This window comes from Nerophis ophidion, linkage group LG19, assembly GCF_033978795.1.
Source record: "Nerophis ophidion isolate RoL-2023_Sa linkage group LG19, RoL_Noph_v1.0, whole genome shotgun sequence".
Lineage (NCBI taxonomy): Eukaryota > Metazoa > Chordata > Actinopteri > Syngnathiformes > Syngnathidae > Nerophis > Nerophis ophidion.
In genome coordinates, this window is record NC_084629.1 from 44,302,582 (window position 1) to 44,324,334 (window position 21,753).

General features: G+C 44.7%; 1 protein-coding gene across 2 annotated transcripts in view; it reads left to right on the forward strand.

The window, feature by feature from the left end:
* The first annotated feature begins 2,322 nt into the window (after positions 1–2,322).
* Positions 2,323–21,753, forward strand: part of igf2bp2a (insulin-like growth factor 2 mRNA binding protein 2a) — a 158,730-nt gene continuing 139,299 nt past the window's right edge. Inside the window, exons 1-2 of one of the 2 annotated variants that reach the window (XM_061880091.1) lie at positions 2,323–2,808; positions 3,498–3,558. In XM_061880091.1, coding sequence (XP_061736075.1) covers positions 2,634–2,808; positions 3,498–3,558 — 236 coding nt within the window. In that variant the 5' untranslated portion in view covers positions 2,323–2,633. Of the gene's footprint in view, positions 2,809–3,009; positions 3,318–3,497; positions 3,559–21,753 lie in introns of those variants that run through there. The other variant, XM_061880090.1, reaches the window with a different exon arrangement.

Genomic DNA, 21,753 nt, shown 5'->3' on the forward strand with positions numbered 1-21,753 from the left:
CTCCAATTAATGGGGGAATCGTCGATTTCTCGGTCCGAAGCGGTCACCACACCCGTGGCCACACCCATTCCGACTTTCAGGTACCATATAATCTCACTAAAACACTAGTAACACAATAGGCAGATAAGGGATTTTCCAGAATTATCCTAGTAAATGTGTCTAATAACATCTGAATCGCCCCCACTGCCCTCGTCTTTTTCTTTTTTCTCGTCCTTCACTCTCACTTTCCTCATCCACGAATCTTTCATCCTCACTTCAATTAATGGGTAAATCTTCGCTTTCTCGGTCCGAATCGCTCTAGCTGCTGGTGGCCATGATTGTAAACAATGCGAGGATGTGAGGAGCTCCACAACCCGTGACGTCACGCGCACATCGTCTGCTACTTCCGGTACAGGCAAGGCTTTTTTATTAGCGACCAAAAATTACGAACTTTATCGTCGATGTTCTCTACTAAATCCTCTAAGCGAAAATATGGCAATATCGCCTAAGTATGACACATAGAATGGACCTGCTATCCCCGTTCGAATAAGAAAATCTAATTTCAGTAAGCCTTTAATTTTAATTTGTATCTGCAGGCCCTCAGTGGGGGTTAATGCGTCTGCCTCACAATACGAAGGTCCTGAGTAGTCAGGGTTCAATCCCGGGCTCGGGATCTTTCTGTGTGGAGTTTGCATGTTCTCCCCGTGACTGCGTGGGTTCCCTCCGGGTACTCCTGTTCCTCCCACTTCCAAAGACATGCACCTGGGGATAGGCCCCTCCCACTTCCAAAGACATGCACCTGGGGATAGGTTGATTGGCAACACTAAAATTGGCCCTAGTGTGTGAATGTGAGCGTGAATGTTGTCTGTCTATCTGTGTTGGCCCTGCGATTAAGTGGCGACTTGTCCAGGGTGTACCCCGCCTTCCGCCCGATTGTAGCTGAGATAGACGCCAGCGCCCGCCCCCCGCGACCCCAAAAAGGGAATAAGCGGTAGGAAATGGATGGATGTTTACAATCCGGGGAGATGGGATGTGAATGGAGGAGGGTATTAGTAAAGGGTTGAAGTTGCCTGGAGGTGTTGAGGTGCATGTACAGTAGATGGCAGTATTGTCCTGTTTAAGAGTGTCACAACATTGCTGTTTACGGTAGACGGACTGCTTTACGGTAGACGAAAACGTGACTGCTGTTGTTGTGTGTTGTTACCGCGCTGGGAGGACGTTAATGAAACTGCCTAACAATAAACCCACAAACCAAGACCTCGCCCTCGATCATTCTAGGGTGTGCCAAACCTTCCGCCCGATTGTAGCTGAGATAGTGACCCCAAAAAGGGAATAAGCGGTAGAAAATGCATGGATGGAGGCCCTCAGTGTGCGTTTGTAGGTATGCCGTCTGCAATGTTTACTTCCACGGAGGAGCAACGTCACACCAAGTGGAGGGAGGGGGGGGGGGTCCCCTCTCTGTGTCGTGGAGGCCCCCCCCCCTTCAACGCATCATAACTATCCCCTCAATGTGTGTGTGTGTCTATTTGACTCTTGAACGCATACCTATCCCCTCAATGTGTGTGTGTGTCCATTTGACTCTTCAACGCATCATAACTATCCCCTCAATGTGTGTGTGTGTGTGTGTGTGTCCATTTGACTCTTGAACGCATCATAACTATCCCCTCAATGTGTGTGTGTGTGTGTCCATTTGACTCTTGAACGCATCATAACCATCCCCTCAATGTGTGTGTGTGTGTCTATTTGACTCTTGAACGCATCATAACTATCCCCTCAATGTGTGTGTGTGTGTCTATTTGACTCTTGAACGCATCATACCTATCCCCTCAATGTGTGTGTGTGTGTCTATTTGACTCTTGAACGCATACCTATCCCCTCAATGTGTGTGTGTGTGTGCCCATTTGACCCTTGAACGCATCATAACTATCCCCTCAATGTGTGTGTGTGTGTGTCCATTTGACTCTTGAACGCATCATAACTATCCCCTCAATGTGTGTGTGTGTCTATTTGACTCTTGCGTCGACATATAAGGTACAGGAAGTGCCCGAACACATCCACGCACGCAAAGAAACACGCGAGAAGACACTTGCGCGGCAATCAATCAGGGGGTGTCACGTGACATGCGCCGAATACCCGGAAATGGGGGTTGGGTTTATTTTTTTTAAACCTCACATTGTAAAAAAAATAAATACATATTAATTATTTTTTTCATGCTTGTGTACATAAATAATAATAATAATTATTATTATTATTATTATTTTTTCGAATACACCTATTAAATGAAATTAAGCCCGCCCTTTTTTTTTTCTAGTGTTTTCCGCCAGGGTTCAAACCAGCTGGGAACCCACACTACTAAACCTTTTTTTTTTTTTTTATTTGAGGGGAGCTTTTATTTTAGAGGCGGTGCTTGTTGGCTCCGAAGTGGTGTCGTAACTCCCAGAGTCCCCGTGAAAAGAGTTTGTCCAGGGCCGGAGTTGCTGGTGCAAAGAGGGGGGGTTGCCTTGCCTATAGAGCCGTTCCGAGGGGGGTAACTACCGCCTTTTGTCCCTCCTTATACATCTTTTTTTTCTACATTTATTTTTATTTTTATTTTTTTTAAACATTATCCATCCTTCGCCCGGAGATTTCATTCCCTTTCTCCTCATTTTAAGACCATGAACAAACTATATGTCGGGAATTTAAGTCCTTCGGTGACAGTGGAGGACTTGCAGCAGCTCTTCGGGGAGAGGAAGCTGCCTGTGGCCGAGCAGGTCCTCCTCAAAACCGGCTATGCCTTTGTGGACTTCCCGGACCAGAACTGGGCCGTGAAGGCAATAGAGACTCTTTCTGGTGAGTAATAATAATAAAAAAGTGATACGTGATGAAAAGACATATTTGATTTAGAGTTTATTCTTAACGCGATTTTCCACGCGGCGTGCGTGAAATGATCCATAACCGTTCACTTTTTTTTTTTTTTTTTTAAAGGTGCTTAAATGCCCCCTTTTTTTTTTTTAAAGAGAACCTGGAGGCAACACGAAAGCGTGCAGATTCCGATATGTAGTGTGGAATGCGCGTGTGCGTGGGGGTGCCCTTGATGCTTCACGCGGCTAATTATTTTTCACTTATTTTTTCTCGTGATTTTATTGACGGAAGCCGAGCGACGCCCGCGCGGAAAACTTGCCACTTTCGTGTAGCATGCACGCCTGGCCGTGTTTTTACGAGGTGTCGTGGAGGTGGGTCGCGGGGGTCCGCGGGAAAAGGAGCCCGTAAACAGGTAGCTGGCGGGGGCGGGAGGAGGCGCGTGGGTCCCACTCCACGGACCCTGCCCCCACCCCCACCCTTGGGTGGCACCCACCTTGGTGAACATCTGACCCTTGTTGTTATTGTTTATGCGTGCAAAAAAAACACACAATGCACTACAAAGCATAGTGGGAGTGGATAGCGTGGACACACACACACACACACACACACTTTTTAACATCCACGTTATTCTCCCTATAAATAGCTGCAAGTGGCTAACGTTGTCTCCCTTTCCACAGGTAAAGTGGAATTGCACGGGAAGGTGATAGAAGTGGACTACTCCGTTCCCAAAAAACTAAGGTAGACCTTCCACGCGTGGATCGCTTATGTGTGTGTGTGTGTGTAATCTGTGTGGGCTTCCCCCTTGTTGTTGTTGACTTCTGCACAAAATGGACACCATAATTGTCAAAGTCTCAATTGTCACCATTTTTTGTGTGGTGTTCACGCCCCACGATGGCCTTCCACTTTGCGCCCATTGCGTGACAACAAGGTAAATATTCAACCTCCCCCCCCACTCCTTTCTGCAGGAACACGTGACCTTTACATTACGTGCAACCCCCCCTTTGTATGCACGCTTTCCTACACACTCCCACGCATCGATCTACGTGTTCCTATGCGTATAAAGAAGGGTTTTTTTTCCACGCCATTTGGGTTTTTGCAAGCTGCAATGGGTGCGCCACTCCACGCAGCCAAACGTGCACGTAGGCCATGATGGCTGAGGCTCATAATGGCTGCCACGATGGCCCTTCCTGTGTGGGGCGGGATCATGCGTGGGGAGAAGGGGGGGTTGGGGGGATGCGCATACATGTGTGTTCGTGGTGCAAAAAAAAAAAAAAAAAGTGCATACACGCGTGTGTGTGTTCGTGAATGTACACTACACTACACTCTTCCACTCCACCACCAAGCCCACTCGGCGTCACGCAATCCTCGCCATTGCAGGGAGGTTCCACACGTATGGGCGGAATCATACTGTCTTTTCCCCACGTCATGTGTTTTTTTTTTTTTTCCTGCACAGGTTTTATGATAAAAAAAAATTTTTTTTACGTGGATTGACGTGCTTTATCAGACCCACTCAAAAAAAGACGCCCCCAAAATGGCCATAGCCCTTAGATAAAAGCTGCACTTTTATGTTGATAAAAATAATTGTAATTTAGTGTAAAAAAAAAACTATAATTAATTATAACTATAATCATTAATTGGAAATGTTAATTAGTATTTTGACAAAATGATTTATGCAACATTTCACAACATTTAAATTGGTATAATTACACTGCTTATGTAATTGGACAATTATTGCATTTCAATAATATGAAGAGTTAAAACATTTCAGAATTATGTTATTTAGTGTGTGTGTGTCCATTAGGCTCTTGAACGCATCATACCTATCCCTTCAATGTGTGTGTGCGTGTGTGTGTGTGTGTCCATTTGACTCTTGAACGCATCATAACTATCCCCTCAATGTGTGTGTCCATTTGACTCTTGAATGCATCATAACTATCCCCTCAATATGTGTGTGTGTGTGTGTGTGTGTCTCCATTTGACTCTTGAACGCATTATAACTATCAACTCAATGTGTGTGTGTGTGTGTGTGTCCATTTGACTCTTGAACGCATCATAACTATCAACTCAATGTATGTGTGTGTGTGTCTCCATTTGACTCTTGAACGCATCATACCTATCTCCTCAATGTGTGTGTGTGTGTCCATTTGACTCTTGAACGCATCATACCTATCTCCTCAATGTGTGTGTGTGTGTCCATTTGACTCTTGAACGCATCATAACTATCCCCTCTGTGTGTGTGTGTGTCTATTTGACTCTTGAACGCATCATAACTATCCCCTCAGTGTGTGTGTGTGTGTCTATTTGACTCTTGAACGCATCATACCTATCCCCTCAATGGTTGTGTGTGTGTCCATTTGACTCTTGAACGCATCATACCTATCCCCTCAGTGTGTGTGTGTGTGTGTGTGTCCATTTGACCCTTGAACGCATCATAACTATCCCCTCTCTTTGTGTGTGTGTGTGTGTCAATTTGACCTTTGAACGCATCATAACTATCCCCTCAGTGTGTGTGTGTGTGTCCATTTGACTCTTGAATGCATCATAACTATCCCCTCAAAGTGTGTGTGTGTCCATTTGACTCTTCAACGCATCATAACTATCCCCTCAAAGTGTGTGTGTGTGTGTCCATTTGACTCTTGTACGCATCATAACTGTCTCCTCAATGTGTGTGTGTGTGTCTATTTGACTCTTGAACGCATCATAACTGTCTCCTCAATGTGTGTGGGTGTGTTTGTGTTTGTCCATTTGACCCTTGAACGCATCATAACTATCCCCTCAATGTGTGTGTGTGTGTGTGTCTATTTGACTCTTGAACGCATCATAACTATCCCCTCAATGTGTGTGTCTATTTGACTCTTGAACGCATCATAACTATCCCCTCAATGTGTGTGTGTGTGTGTGTGTGTGTCCATTTGACTCTTCAACGCATCATAACTATCCCCTCAATGTGTGTGTGTGTGTGTCCATTTGACTCTTGAACGCATCATAACTATCCCCTCAATGTGTGTGTGTGTGTGTGTGTGTGTCCATTTGACTCTTCATCGCATCATAACTATCCCCTCAATGTGTGTGTGTGTGTGTCCATTTGACTCTTGAACGCATCATACCTATCCCCTCTATGTGTGTGTGTGTGTGTGTGTGTGTGTGTGTCCATTTGACTCTTCAACGCATCATACCTATCCCCTCAATGTCTGTGTGTGTTTGTCCATTTGACCCTTGAACGCATCATAACTATCCCCTCAATGTGTGTGTGTGTGTGTGTCCATTTGACTCTTCAACGCATCATACCTATCCCCTCAATGTCTGTGTGTCTTTGTCCATTTGACCCTTGAACGCATCATAACTATCCCCTCAATGTGTGTGTGTGTGTGTCCATTTGACTCTTCATCGCATCATACCTATCCCCTCAATGTCTGTGTGTCTTTGTCCATTTGACCCTTGAACGCATCATAACTGTCTCCTCAATGTGTGTGGGTGTGTGTGTGTTTGTCCATTTGACTCTTGAACGCATCATAACTATCCCCTCAATGTGTGTGTGTGTGTGTGTCCATCTGACTCTTGAACGCATCATAACTATCCCCTCAATGTGTGTGTGTGTGTGTGTGTGTGTGTGTGTGTCTATTTGACTCTTGAACGCATACCTATCCCCTCATGTGTGTGTGTGTGTGTGTGTGTGTGTGTGTGTGTGTGTCCATTTGACTCTTCAACGCATCATAACTATCCCCTCAATGTGTGTGTGTGTGTGTGTGTGTGTGTGTGTGTGTCTATTTGACTCTTGAACGCATACCTATCCCCTCAATGTGTGTGTGTGTGTGTCCATTTGACTCTTGAACGCATCATAACTATCCCCTCAATGTGTGTGTGTGTGTGTGTGTCTATTTGACTCTTGAACGCATCATACCATCCCCTCCGTGTGTGTGTGTGCGTGTCCATTTGACTCTTGAACGCATCATAACTATCCCCTCAATGTGTGTGTGTGTGTGTCTATTTGACTCTTGAACGCATCATACCTATCCCCTCAATGTGTGTGTGTCCATTTGACTCTTGAACGCATCATAACTATCAATTCAATGGTTGTGTGTGTGTGTGTGTCCATTTGACTCTTGAACGCATCATAACTATCCCCTCAATGTGTGTCCATTTGACCCTTGAACGCATCATAACTATCCCCTCTCTTTGTGTGTGTGTGTGTGTGTGTGTGTGTGTGTGTGTGTGTGTGTGTCCATTTGACTCTTGAACGCATCATAACTATCCCCTCTCTTTGTGTGTGTGTGTGTGTGTGTGTGTGTGTGTGTGTGTGTCCATTTGACTCTTGAACGCATCATAACTATCCCCTCAATGTGTGTGTGTGTGTGTGTCCATTTGACTCTTGAACGCATCATAACTATCCCCTCTCTTTGTGTGTGTGTGTGTGTGTGTGTGTGTGTGTGTGTCCATTTGACTCTTGAACGCATCATAACTATCCCCTCTCTTTGTGTGTGTGTGTGTGTGTGTCCATTTGACTCTTGAACGCATCATAACTATCCCCTCTCTTTGTGTGTGTGTGTGTGTGTGTCCATTTGACTCTTGAACGCATCATAACTATCCCCTCAATGTGTGTGTGTGTGTGTGTCCATTTGACTCTTGAACGCATCCTAACTATCCCCTCTGTGTGTGTGTGTGTGTGTGTGTGTGTGTGTGTGTGTCTATTTGACTCTTGAATGCATACCTATCCCCTCAATGTGTGTGTGTGTGTGTCCATTTGACTCTTGAACGCATCATAACTATCCCCTCAGTGTGTGTGTGTGTGTGTGTGTGTGTGTGTGTGTCTATTTGACTCTTGAACGCATACCTATCCCCTCAATGTGTGTGTGTCCATTTGACTCTTGAACGCATCATAACTATCCCCTCAATGTGTGTGTGTGTGTGTCCATTTGACTCTTGAACGCATCATAACTATCCCCTCAGTGTGTGTGTGTGTGTGTGTGTGTGTGTGTGTGTCTATTTGACTCTTGAACGCATACCTATCCCCTCAATGTGTGTGTGTCCATTTGACTCTTGAACGCATCATAACTATCCCCTCAATGTGTGTGTGTGTGTCTATTTGACTCACTAACGCATACCTATCCCCTCAGTGTGTGTGTGTGTGTGTGTGTGTGTGTGTGTGTCTATTTGACTCTTGAACGCATACCTATCCCCTCAATGTGTGTGTGTCCATTTGACTCTTCAACGCATCATAACTATCCCCTCAATGTGTGTGTGTGTGTCTATTTGACTCACTAACGCATACCTATCCCCTCAGTGTGTGTGTGTGTGTGTGTGTGTGTCCATTTGACTATTGAACGCATCACAACTATCCCCTCTCTGTGTGTGTGTGTGTGTGTGTGTGTGTGTGTGTCCATTTGACTCTTGAACGCATCATAACTATCCCCTCAATGTGTGTGTGTGTCCATTTGACTCTTCATCGCATCATAACTATCCCCTCTATTTGTGTGTGTGTGTGTGTGTGTCCATTTGACCCTTGAACGCATCATAACTATCTCCTCAATGTGTGTGGGTGTTTGTGTTTGTCCATTTGACCCTTGAACGCATCATAACTATCCCCTCAATATGTGTGTGTGTGTCTATTTGAGCCTTGAACGCATCATACCTAATCCCTCAATGTGTGTGTGTGTGTGTGTGTGTCCATTGGACCCTTGAACACATCATAACTATCCCCTCAGTGTGTGTGTGTGTGTCTATTTGACTCTTGAACGCATCATACCTATCCTCTCAATGTGTGTGTCCGTTTGACTCTCGAACGCATCATACCTATCCCCTCAGTGTGTGTGTGTGTGTGTGTGTGTGTGTCTCCATTGGACCCTTGAACACATAACTATCCCCTCATTGTGTGTGTGTCAATTTGACTCTTGAACGCATCATAACTATCCCCTCTGTGTGTGTGTGTGTGTGTCTATTTGACTCTTGAATGCATACCTATCCCCTCAATGTGTGTGTGTGTCCATTTGACTCTTGAACGCATACCTATCCCCTCAATGTGTGTGTGTGTGTGTCCATTTGACCCTTCAACGCATCATAACTATCCCCTCAATGTGTGTGTGTGTGTGTGTGTGTCTATTTGACTCACTAACGCATACCTATCCCCTCAGTGTGTGTGTGTGTGTGTGTGTGTGTGTCCATTTGACTATTGAACGCATCACAACTATCCCCTCTCTGTGTGTGTGTGTCCATTTGACTCTTGAACGCATCATAACTATCCCCTCAATGTGTGTGTGTGTGTGTGTGTCCATTTGACTCTTCATCGCATCATAACTATCCCCTCTATTTGTGTGTGTGTGTGTCCATTTGACCCTTGAACGCATCATAACTATCTCCTCAATGTGTGTGGGTGTTTGTATTTGTCCATTTGAGCCTTGAACGCATCATACCTAATCCCTCAATGTGTGTGTGTGTGTGTCTATTTGAGCCTTGAACACATCATACCTAATCCCTCAATGTGTGTGTGTGTGTGTGTGTGTGTGTGTGTGTGTGTGTGTGTCCATTGGACCCTTGAACACATCATAACTATCCCCTCAGTGTGTGTGTGTGTGTGTGTGTCTATTTGACTCTTGAACGCATCATACCTATCCTCTCAATGTGTGTGTCCGTTTGACTCTTGAACGCATCATACCTATCCCCTCGTGTGTGTGTGTGTGTGTGTGTGTGTGTCTCCATTGGACCCTTGAACACATCATAACTATCCCCTCAATCTGTGTGTGTCCATTTGACCCTTGAATGCATCATAACTATCCCCTCAGTGTGTGTGTCCATTTGACCCTTGAACGCATCATACCTATCCCCTCATTGTGTGTGCGTGTGTGTGTCCATTTGACTCTTGAACGCATCATAACTATCCCCTGAATGTGTGTGTGTCCATTTATTTGATCCTTGAACTCATCATAACTATCTCCTCAATTCCCCCCAAAATGGATTAACTCGCTGGAATAAAAAGACAATATAACATACATCCATAAACCTGCAAAAGTGCAATATATTTATCTGTACAGTAATCTATTTATTTACAGTATATCCGCACCTTATTGATATCTTTTTCTCCTGCACTACCATGAGCTAATGCAACGAAATTTAGTTCTTATGTGTACTGTAAAGTTCAAATTTGAATGACTATAACAAGGAAGTCTAAGTTGGCCTGGTGATTTATACGTCTTATTGACAATGAACATAATGGCTCCACCCTGTGGATGTTAATCATTAGATTAATAATTAAAATATGTTATGTATAAGAAAGGGACAAGCAGTAGAAAATGGATGGATAAGGTCTAAACCAAACTGGTTTCCATTGCTCCACTTCTCCGCTCGCTCGTCGTCGTCGTCTGCCTCGGGCTCTCCTCCTCCTCTCTCGCTTCACGTTGGCTCATTCCAGTTTCTACCTCTCTCTCTCCCTTGTTCCTCCACCACTCCCCCTCACCTTCCCAGCTTCCACCCCTTTTAACAGTGCAAAATGATTCATAAATTGGGCCCAGGTGCGCGATCCACGCACCTGATCTCGCTTGTGGCGTCGCCCCGGCACGCCCCTCCTCGCCGCTCCCTCGCATTCTCCGCCTCCTCGCCGCCCTCCACAAATACCATAGTTGCAACCCTCGGAAATAGGAAATAGTTGACTGTATTTTCATGAAGCTGCATTAGCTCAAAAACTCTTAATGTAGTTAAAGGGGAACATTATCAGCAGACCTATGTAAGCGTCAATATATACCTTGATGGTGCAGAAAAAAGACCATGTGTTTTTTTTAACCGATTTCCGAACTCTAAAAGGGTGAATTTGGCGATTTAAACGCCTTTCAATTGATAGCCTGTCGAGCGATGACCTTTCACTCATGACGTCACATCGTAAAGTGATCCGCCATTTTCTCAATCTTATTACACGCACCAAGTCAAATCGGCTCTGTTATTTTCCGTTGTTTTCGACTGTTTTCCCGTACTTTGGCGACTTAATGCCTCGTCGGAGGGTGTAACAACACGAACAGAGACGGATTCAAGTTGCACCACTGGCCAAAAGATACTAAAGACCCTCGTTTGTTCGGCACACTTTACCGACGTCAGCTATGCTACGACAGAGATGGCAAGAATGTGTGGATATCCTGCGACACCCAAAGCCGATGCATTTCCAACAAAGTCAACGAAATCTGCAATATTGGAAAATACACCACCACGTTTGAGACATACGGGTAATCAATCAATCAATCAATCAATGTTTATTATCCCTAAATCACAAGTGTCTCAAAGGGCTGCACAAGCCACGACAACATCCTCGGTTCAGAGCCCACATAAGGGCAAGGAAAAACTCACAACCCAGTGGGATGTCAATGTGAATGATTATGAGAAACCTTGGAGAGGACTGCAGATGTGGGTGACCCCCCTTCCTCTCTAGGGGACATCGAGTGGTTCTTAACCTTGTTGATTCAGTGGTTCCTAACCACTGAATTTGCCGGAGTGCGAGCTATTCAGGGACGAAGGCAGTCTCTTCCCGCGGACGAGCGAGATAAACCCCCTGGATATGATTTATGCCCCTTCTTTTTCCGTCTCATTTTGTCCACCAAACTTATAACGTTATGCATGAATGCACAAAGTTTTGTTGATGTTATTGACTTATGTGGAGTGTGCTAATCAGACATATTTGGTCACGGCATGACTGCAAGCTAATCGATGCTAACATGCTATTTAGGTACATATTGCATCATTATGCCTCATTTGTAGCTATATTTGCATCCAGCCTTTCCCTCCACCCACATTTAATGCCAAACAAACACATACCAATCGCCAAATTTGTCCTCGCTTCCTCCCGTGCCGCTGTCTGTCGTGATATGGCTCAATAGCTTCGGTTTCTTCTTCAATTTCGTTTTCGCTACCTGCCTCCACACTCCGACCATCCGTTTCAATACATGCGTAATCTGTTGAATCGCTTACGGCGCTGAAATCCGAGTCCGAATCCGACCTAATATCGTTATACCTTTCTGATATATCCGCCATGTTTGTTTCTGTGTGATCACAGGATAATGGACGGGTGGATATAACGACGGTTTAAATCAGGCACTTTGAAGCCCTTTTTCGGGATATTGCGTGATGGGTAACAATTTGAAAAAAACTTCGGAAAATAAAATAAGCCACTGGGAACTGATTTTTATTGGTTTTAACCCTTCAGAAATTGTGATAGTGTTCCCCTTTAAAGCTTGAACAACATACCAGAACACAAACACAGTAGCCTTTACACTGGCATGTAAACTGTACGAACCAAAGAATTAGATTTAAATTCAAACGGGTCACACAGTGTGCTAGAAAAATGTTGGTTTTTGTTTGTTTTAGTATGTTTTTTTTTTGTTTGAGGACGAACATGAATGTGAGTGTGAATGTTGTCTGTCTATCTGTGTTGGCCCGGTGTAGAGGTGGCGACTTGTCCAGGGTGTACGCCGCCTTCCGCCCGAATGCAGCTGAGATAGGCTCCAGCAACCCCCCCCCCCCCATGACCCCAAAAGGGACACGCGGTAGAAAATTGATGGATGGATGACACAAACCTTACCAATTGTTAGAAAGCCCACTGTTTAATATGTTTGTTTGTATGCTTCACCGATGACAGTATTTGGCTAACATGGTTTTGTCCGACTAATTTCGACGGTTCTTGAACTCACCATAGAGTGGACTGGGACTCAACAGATTGTTTACCATGAATTGATTAACGTGGACCCCGACTTAAACAAGTTGAAAAACTTATTGGGGTGTTACCATCTGGTGGTCAATTGTACGGAATATGTACTGTACTGTGCAATCTACTAATAAAAGTATCAATCAATCAATCAAAATCTATACCTTTCTGTGCTATCCGCCATGTTTGTTTCTTGTTGTTTCACGCTGTGATGTCACAGGTTAATGGATGGGTGGATATAACAACGGTTTAAATTAGGCACTTTAAAGACCTTTTTCGGGATATTGCGTGATGGGTAAAATTTTGAGAAAAACTTCGAAAAATATAATAGGCCACCGGGAACTGATTTTTATTGGTTTTAACCCTTCGGAAATTGTGATAATGTTCCCCTTTAAAGGGGAACATTATCAGCAGACCTATGTAAGCGTCAATATATACCTTGATGGTGCAGAAATAAGACCATATATTTTTTTAACCGATTTCCGAACTCTAAATGGGTGAATTTTGGCGAATTAAACGCCTTTCTGTTTATCGCGCTGGAGGCGATGACGTCAGAATGTTAACATTGGGTCTCAGGTCTGTTATTTTCCGTTTTTTCGACTATTTTTTGGAACCTTGGAGACATCATGCCTCGACGGTGTGTTGTCGGAGGGTGTAACAACACTAACAGGGAGGGATTCAAGTTGCACCACTGGCCCGAAGATGCCAACGTGTCTACCGCCAGACCCCCATTGAATGTGCCAAAGTGTCTCTACATTTTACCGGCGATGACAGACATGGCACAGAGATGTATGGATAACCTGCAGATGCATTTGCAACGATAAAGTCAACGAAATCACAAAGGTGAGTTTTGTTGATGTTGACTTATGTGCTAATCAGATATATTTGGTCACGGCATGACAGCCAGCTAATCGATGCTAACATGCTACGCTAATCGACGCTAACATACTATTTACCGGCGGTGCTAAAGCAGACATGGCACAGAGATGTATGGATAACCTGCAGATGCATTTGCAAGGATAAAGTCAACGAAATCACAAAGGTGAGTTTTGTTGATGTTGACTGCCAGCTAATCGATGCTAACATGCTACGCTAATCGACGCTAACATGCTATTTACCGGCGGTGCTAAAGCAGACATGGAACAGAGATGTATGGATAACCTGTAGATGCATTTGCAACTATATTACGTTTCCTTCCACTCACATTTAATGCAAAAAAAACACTTACCAATCGACGGATTTAAGTTGCTCCAGTGTCAAAAAATGCGAAAGTCCTGATCGTTTGGTCCGCACATTTTACCGGCGATGCTAACGCAGCTATTCGGCCATGCTATGGCTATGAATAGCGTCAATAGCTTCAGTTTCTTCTTCAATACTTTCATACTCCAACCATCCGTTTCAATACATGCGTAATCTGTTGAATCCGCTGAAATCCGAGTTTGAATCCGAGCTAATGTCGCTATATCTTGCTGTGGTATTCGCCATTGTTTGTTTACATTGGCAGCACTGTGTGACGTCACAGGGAAATGGATAGTGGCATCGCAAATAGCGAAACTCAAGCACTTTAAAGCTTTTTTTAGGGATATCCGGAGACCGGTAAAATTTTGAAAAAAACTTCAAAAAATACAACATGCCACTGGGAACTGATTTTTATTGTTTTTAACCCTTTTGAAATTGTGATAATGTTCCCCTTTAACTTGCTCCAACGTGGCTGTCTAATCATGTTCTTGCATTTACTCTTTGTTTTTTGTTGTTGTTGTTGTTGTTGTTGACCTTGATGGACTACAAGACCGACTTGTTGTTTGGCCGATTTTAATTATAAAGCAAGGTGTAAACATCTGCAGTGCACCAGACGGCTCGCGACCGCAGAAGCGATACCTGTCAGTTGATCCGTTTCGGAATCCATTAAAACTCCCCAGTTGATCCCCAAATTGTAGCGAGTCTGCTCCTCGGACCCCCGCCGTCCCTTCCGCCTAAAGTCTCCTTTCACCTGTCTTACATGGACATGCTGGTATTATTGTTGTAGTTTTATTAAGTAATCATGACGTGCGTGTGCAGCAATCATTAGCTTTATTCACAAAAAGTGGTTTAGTGTATTCTTCCTCCTTAAGCGGATTCGATGAAGCGCACATAGCTCAGGGGGAGAGCCCAGATTTAGATGTGAGAGAATCGCAAATGGTGCCCCTCCAGGACTGCTGGGAATCACTTGTTTAATCTCCTGGAGAGTTATTTTTTTTCCCCCCCGAGTCTACGCTCAAACCGGCCTGGCGGGTTTTCATTCTACTCCACCAACCTGTTGCCTGGCTGACAAAAGTGAAACCAGGGCCCCGTTTACACTAAAGTTATCCAGGGTAAATCCCACCCAAAATTATCTTTGTCCACACAAGGAATTGATTAAGGTGGACCCCGACTTAAAGACCTACTGATACCCACTAATATAAACGGAATACAATGATTTGCAACATAACTTTTATGGACAGAATTTCTAGGCGCAGTCAAGGCGTTGAGGGGTTCCGGTTTGGTAACCGCAGGATTAGGTCTCTGCTTTTTGCAGATGATGTGGTCCTGATGGCTTCATCTGACCGGGATCTTCAGCTCTCACTGGATCGGTTCGCGACCGGAATGAGAATCAGCACCTCCAAGTCCGAGTCCGTGGTTCTCGCCCGGAAAAGGGTGGAGTGCCATCTCCGGGTTGGGGAGGAGACCCTGCCCCAAGTGGAGGAGTTCAAGTACCTAGGAGTCTTGTTCACGAGTGAGGGAAGAGTGGATCGTGAGATCGACAGGCGGATCGGTGCGGCGTCTTCAGTAATGCGGACGTTGTATCGATCCGTTGTGGTGAAGAAGGAGCTGAGCCGGAAGGCAAAGCTCTCCATTTACCGGTCGATCTACGTTCCCATCCTCACCTATGGTCATGACCGAAAAGACAAGATCACGGGTACAAGCGGCCCAAATGAGTTTCCAGGTCTCTCCCTTAGAGATAGGGTGAGAAGCTCCGCCATCCGGGAGGAACTCAAAGTAAAGCCGCTGCTCCTCCACATGGAGAGGAGCCAGATGAGGTGGTTCGGGCATCTGGTCAGGATGCCACCCGAACGCCTCCCTAGGGAGGTGTTTAGGGCACGTCCAGCTGGTAGGAGGCCACGGGGGAAGACCCAGGACACGTTGGGAAGACTATGTCTCCCGGCTGGCCTGGGAACGCCTCGGGATCCCCCGGGAAGAGCTAGACGAAGTGGCTGGGGAGAGGGAAGTCTGGGTTTCCCTGCTTAGGCTGCTGCCCCCGCGGCCCGACCTCAGATAAGCGGAAGATGATGGATGGATGGATGCAACTAATTTTCAACCCATATTCAGTTGAATATGCTCCAAAGACAACATATTTGATGTTCAAACTGACAAACATTTGTTTTGTGCAAATAATCATTAACTTTAGAATTTGATGCCAGCAACACGTGACAAAGAAGTTGGGAAAGGTGGTGATAAATACTGATAAAGTTGAGGAATGCTCATCAAACACTTATTTGGAACATCCCACAGGTGCGCAGACTAATTGGGAACAGGTGGGTGCCATGATTGGCTATAAAAGCAGCTTCCATGAAATGCGAAGTAATTCACAAACAAGGATGGGGCGAGGGTCACTAATCTGTAAGCAAATTGTGGAACAGTTTTAGAACAACATTTCTCAACGAGCTATTGCAAGGAATTGAGGTATTTAGGTACGTAAAATAATCAAAAAGTTCAGAGAATCTGGAGAAATCACTGCACGTAAGTGATTATATTACGGACCTTTTGATTCTACTTTCAAAGCTTCAACAATTAGTTTCCTCAGTTCCCAAACGTTTATTGACTGTTGTTAAAAGAAAAGGTGATGTAACACAGTGGTGAACATGCCCTTTCCCAACTACTTCGTCATGGTGTGCAGCCATGAAATTCTAAGTTATTATTTGCAAAAAAAAAAAAAAGATTGAGTTTGAACATCAAATATGTTATGTTGTCTTTGCAGTGCATTCAATTGAATATGGGTTGAAAAAGATTTGCAAATCATCGTATTCCGTTTATATGTGGTGGGGCGGTATAGCTCAGTTGGAAGAGTGGCCGTACCAGCAACTGGAGGGTTACAGGTTCGATTCCCGCTTCCGCCATCCTCGTCACTGCCGTTGTGTCCTTGGGCAAGACACTTTCAATCAATCAATCAATCAATCAATGTTTATTTATATAGCCCCAAATCACAAATGTCTCAAAGGACTGCACAAATCATTACGACTACAACATCCTCGGAAGAACCCACAAAAGGGCAAGGAAAACTCACACCCAGTGGGCAGGGAGAATTCACATCCAGTGGGACGCCAGTGACAATGCTGACTATGAGAAACCTTGGAGAGGACCTCAGATGTGGGCAACCCCCCCCCCCCCCCCCCCCCGGTCTACAGGAAACCATCTCAAGCGGAGGCGGATCACCAGATTTACCCAACCGCAGCAGCGAGAGTCCCGTCCGCTAGAGAAAAAGCGCTATATAAATATAATTCACAATTCACTTCACAATATTTACATCCAACACAATTTCCCAACTCATATGGAAATGGGGGTTTGTGGTTACTATGGTCGTCTACGTCACAGCAGCTCAGACGAGGCATCAAGTAAATGTGGGCGGGAAGCGTTTCCACACACGCGGAAGGAGATTTTAAATGATAAATGGGTTGTACTTGTATAGCGCTTTTCTACCTTCAAGGTACTCAAAGCGCTTTGACACTACTTCCACATTTACCCATTCACACACACATTCACACACTGATGGAGGGAGCTGCCATGCAAGGCGCTAACCAGCACCCATCAGGAGCAAGGGTGACATGTCTTGCTCAGGACACAACGGACGTGACGAGGTTGGTACTAGGTGGGGATTGAACCAGGGAACCTTGGGTTGCGCACGGCCACTCTCCCACTGCGCCACGCCGTCTCATTTTCACAATAAAGTTCTAAAGCTTAGTGATATACACAATAGAATAGAATTGAATAGAAAGTACTTTATTGATCTCTAGGGGAATTTCAGCAAATATAAACGCCTAAACGCCTCCCTAGGGAGGTGTTTAGGGCACGTTCAGTCGGCAGGAGGCCATGGGGAAGACCCAGGACACGTTGGGAAGACTATGTCTCCCGGCTGGCCTGGGAACGCCTCGGGATCCCCCGGGAAGAGCTAGACGAAGTGGCTGGGGAGAGGGAAGTCTGGGCTTCCCTGCTTAGGCTGTTGCCCCCGCGACCCGACCTCGGATAAGCGGAAGATGATGGATGGATATCGGATTGTAAGTGGGTTTATTTTGTACCCTTTGCGTTCCCTGTTTGTTGCGTTTCACTTGGTTATAAAATATGTCGATCGGAAGGGGGTGTGACGTTCATATTTTGTCAATATTCCGTGTTTTATCGTTCATAGAAAAATGTACAATTCCATTGTTTTTAAGGCGGTCTGTCATAATGTTTTTAGCATTCATTTAGACATTGTGAGGTTTTATATTAGTGTTCCTAAAAATAGATAAACCAGCCCCCAGACCCATTTTTTTTCTCTAAATGCAGCCCCCGGAGTTAAAATAATAATTGCCCAGGCCTGGCCTAGGAGTGAGAGAGGACGGGGGGGTTGTGTCACCTTTTTACCCCCATTGGAATATTCATTAGCACCTTTTTAAGACGGGGGGAGGGCTGAAGTGAAAAAAGAGCGTCGGTTTTCGCTTCACGCTCGGTTGGAGATGGTTTCATCGCGTCTATTTATTAGCCTCGAGGTGAGCTGGATTCTATCCAAGCGGATTTTAGGTGAGAGGTGACGTACGAGCTGGACTCGTTCACGCTCACATTCACACCTGTGCATAATTTGGTATCTCCAATTAACCTAACATGCATGTCTTGGTTGTGAGGTAGACATGCAAACCCATGAAAGGACCAAAAATACAAAAAAAAACCCTAACATGTCCAAAGCTGCAAAAAATTAAAAGCCGTATAGAAGTCTTACAATAAAGGCAACACGTGATGTACTCTATTTAATAATACAACTCTAACATTTGACAACCAAACAATTAAACAAGGCGACACGGTAAAGAATCTGGGTATTATCTTCGACCCAACTCTCTCCTTTGAGGCACACATTAAAAGCGTTACTAAAACGGCCTTCTTTCATCTCCGTAACATCGCTAAAATTCGCTCCATTCTGTCCACTAAAGACGCTGAGATCATTATCCATGCGTTTGTTACGTCTCGTCTCGATTACTGTAACGTATTATTTTCGGGTCTCCCCATGTCTAGCATTAAAAGATTACAGTTGGTACAAAATGTGGCTGCTAGACTTTTGACAAGAACTAGAAAGTTTGATCACATTACGCCTGTACTGTATATACCTTTATATACATATATACATACATATATACCTATACTGTATATACCTTTATATACATATATACATACATATATACCTATACTGTATATACCTTTATATACATATATACATACATATATACCTATATTGGCTCACCTGCACTGGCTTCCTGTGCACTTAAGATGTGACTTTAAGGTTTTACTACTTACGTATAAAATACTACACGGTGTAGCTCCATCCTATCTTGCCGATTGTATTGTACCATATGTCCCGGCAAGAAATCTGCGTTCAAAGGACTCCGGCTTATTAGTGATTCCCAAAGCCCAAAAAAAGTCTGCGGGCTATAGAGCGTTTTCCGTTCGGGCTCCAGTACTCTGGAATGCCCTCCCGGTAACAGTTCGAGATGCCACCTCAGTAGAAGCATTTAAGTCTCACCTTAAAACTCATTTGTATACTCTAGCCTTTAAATAGACTCCCTTTTTAGACCAGTTGATCTGCCGTTTCTTTTCTTTTTCTTCTATGTCCCACTCTCCCTTGTGGAGGGGGTCCGGTCCGATCCGGTGGCCATGTACTGCTCGCCTGTGTATCGGCTGGGGACATCTCTGCGCTGCTGGTCCGCCTCCGCTTGGGATGGTTTCCTGCTGGCTCCGCTGTGGACGGGACTCTCGCTGCTGTGTTGGATCCGCTTTGGACTGGACTCTCGCGACTGTGTTGGATCCACTGTGGATTGAACTTTCACAGTATCATGTTAGACCCGCTCGACATCCATTGCTTTCCTCCTCTCCAAGGTTCTCATAGTCATCATTGTCACCGACGTCCCACTGGGTGTGAGTTTTCCTTGCCCTTATGTGGGCCTACCGAGGATGTCGTGGTGGTTTGTGCAGCCCTTTGAGACACAAGTGATTTAGGGCTATATAAGTAAACATTGATTGATTGATTGATGTAAGTGTCGATATTAACTATAATTGCCTACTATCAAAATGACTATGTTTCACAGGCTGAAGAAAATCCATCCATCCATGCAGCACTAACTCTTCCGGAATGCTACAATATACACCCCCCCGTTACCACCAAACCCCGCCCACTTAATTTCTATTTTATTTTCGAATTTATTAGCCTTTGGAAAAAGTTAATGTTGATATTTACCTCAGAAGGCTGTAAATAGAAAAGAAGCATTAATTTAATTACATTTTATTTAATATACCACTGATGTTTTTTCGTTTGTTTTCTGAAAGTTTATTTTGCACTAAAGATCCCGAGCCCGGGATTGAACCCAGGACTACTCAGGACCTTCGTATTGTGAGGCAGATGCACTAACCCCTGTTCCACCGTGCTGCCCTATTTAAGCCTTGCTTGTTATTCATTGCAAAACTTGTTTGGGTCCCTATTTAAAGGTTCATTTGTTCAACCTTGGCCCGCGGCTTTGTTCAGTTTTAAATTTTGGCCCACTCTGTATTTGAGTTTGACACCCCTGAGCTAGAGCGATTCGGACTGAGAAAGCAAAAAATTTCCCCATTATTTTGAGCGAGGATGAAAGGTTCGTGGATGAGGAAAGTGAGAGTGAAGGACTAGAAAAGAGAGAAAAAAAGGCGAGGGCAGTGAGGGCGATTCAGATGTTATTAGACACATTTACTAGGATAATTCAGGAAAATCCTTTATCTGCCTATTGTGTTGCTAGTGTTTTAGTGAGATTATATAGTACCTGAAAGTCGGAGGGGTGTGGCCACGGGGGTGGTGACCGCCAGTGTCTCCGGTGGGAGGAGGTAATAGTCTGCAGCTGCAGGAGGACGTGAGCTCCGCTCATAACTACGGTAAGAGCCGACTTATTACCACAATTTTCTCACCGAAACCTACCGGTTGACATGTGGTCGGGATCCATGTTCGCTTGACCGCTCTGATCCATAGTAAAGCTTCACCTTCGGGAATTTTAAACAAGGAAACACCGTGTGTTTGTGTGGCTAAAGGCTAAAAGCTTCCCACCTACATCTTTCTTCTTTGTCGTCTCCATTATTAATTGAACAAATTGCAAAAGATTCAGCAACACAGATGTCCAGAATACTGTGTAATTATGCAATTAAAGCAGACTACTTATAGCTTGGATCGGGCTGGAAAATAATCACCGCTACAACCCGAGACGTCAAACGCACGAGTCATCATACCGAGATGTTTTCAACAGGACACTTGGCGGGAAATTTAGAATAGCAATTTAGTAAACTAAAAAGGCCGTATTGGCATGTGTTGCAATGTTAATATTTCATCATTGATATATAAACTATCAGACTGCATGGTCGGTAGTAGTGGCTTTCAGTAGGCATTTAAACTCTGTACAGAAACGGCACGCCTACCGCAGTCAAATATCCCAGCATGCACCGCGCGCTTCTTCTTCTACGAGGGAAAATAAGGTTGACGGCTGCTTACCGTAGTCGCGAGACCTCTTGTGGCATGTTTAATTCGGACGCTGAAGAAGACGAATTGGAGGGATTGGTGGATGAGGAATAACTTCAAGTGAGCTTTACATGTTTATTTTATGTGTTGTGTTGTGTGACATTCACGTTTGAGCAACGTTGAGTTATTGATATATTGTTATTGCTTTGCACTATTTCAAGACGTCGTTAATGGAGTCTGTGTCGCTGCTGTTGTCAGTGACAATTCCTTCCATTTTCCATCCATTTTCTACCGCTTATTCCCTTTTGGGGTCGCGGAGGGCGCTGGCGCCTATCTCAGCTACAATCGGGCGGAAGGCGGGGTACACCCTGGACAAGTCGCCACCTCATCGCAGGGCCAACACAGATAGACAGACAACATTCCCACTCACATTCACACACTAGGGACCATTTAGTGTTGCCAATCAACCTATCCCCAGGTGCATGTCTTTGGAGGTGGGAGGGGCCTATCCCCAGGTGCATGTCTT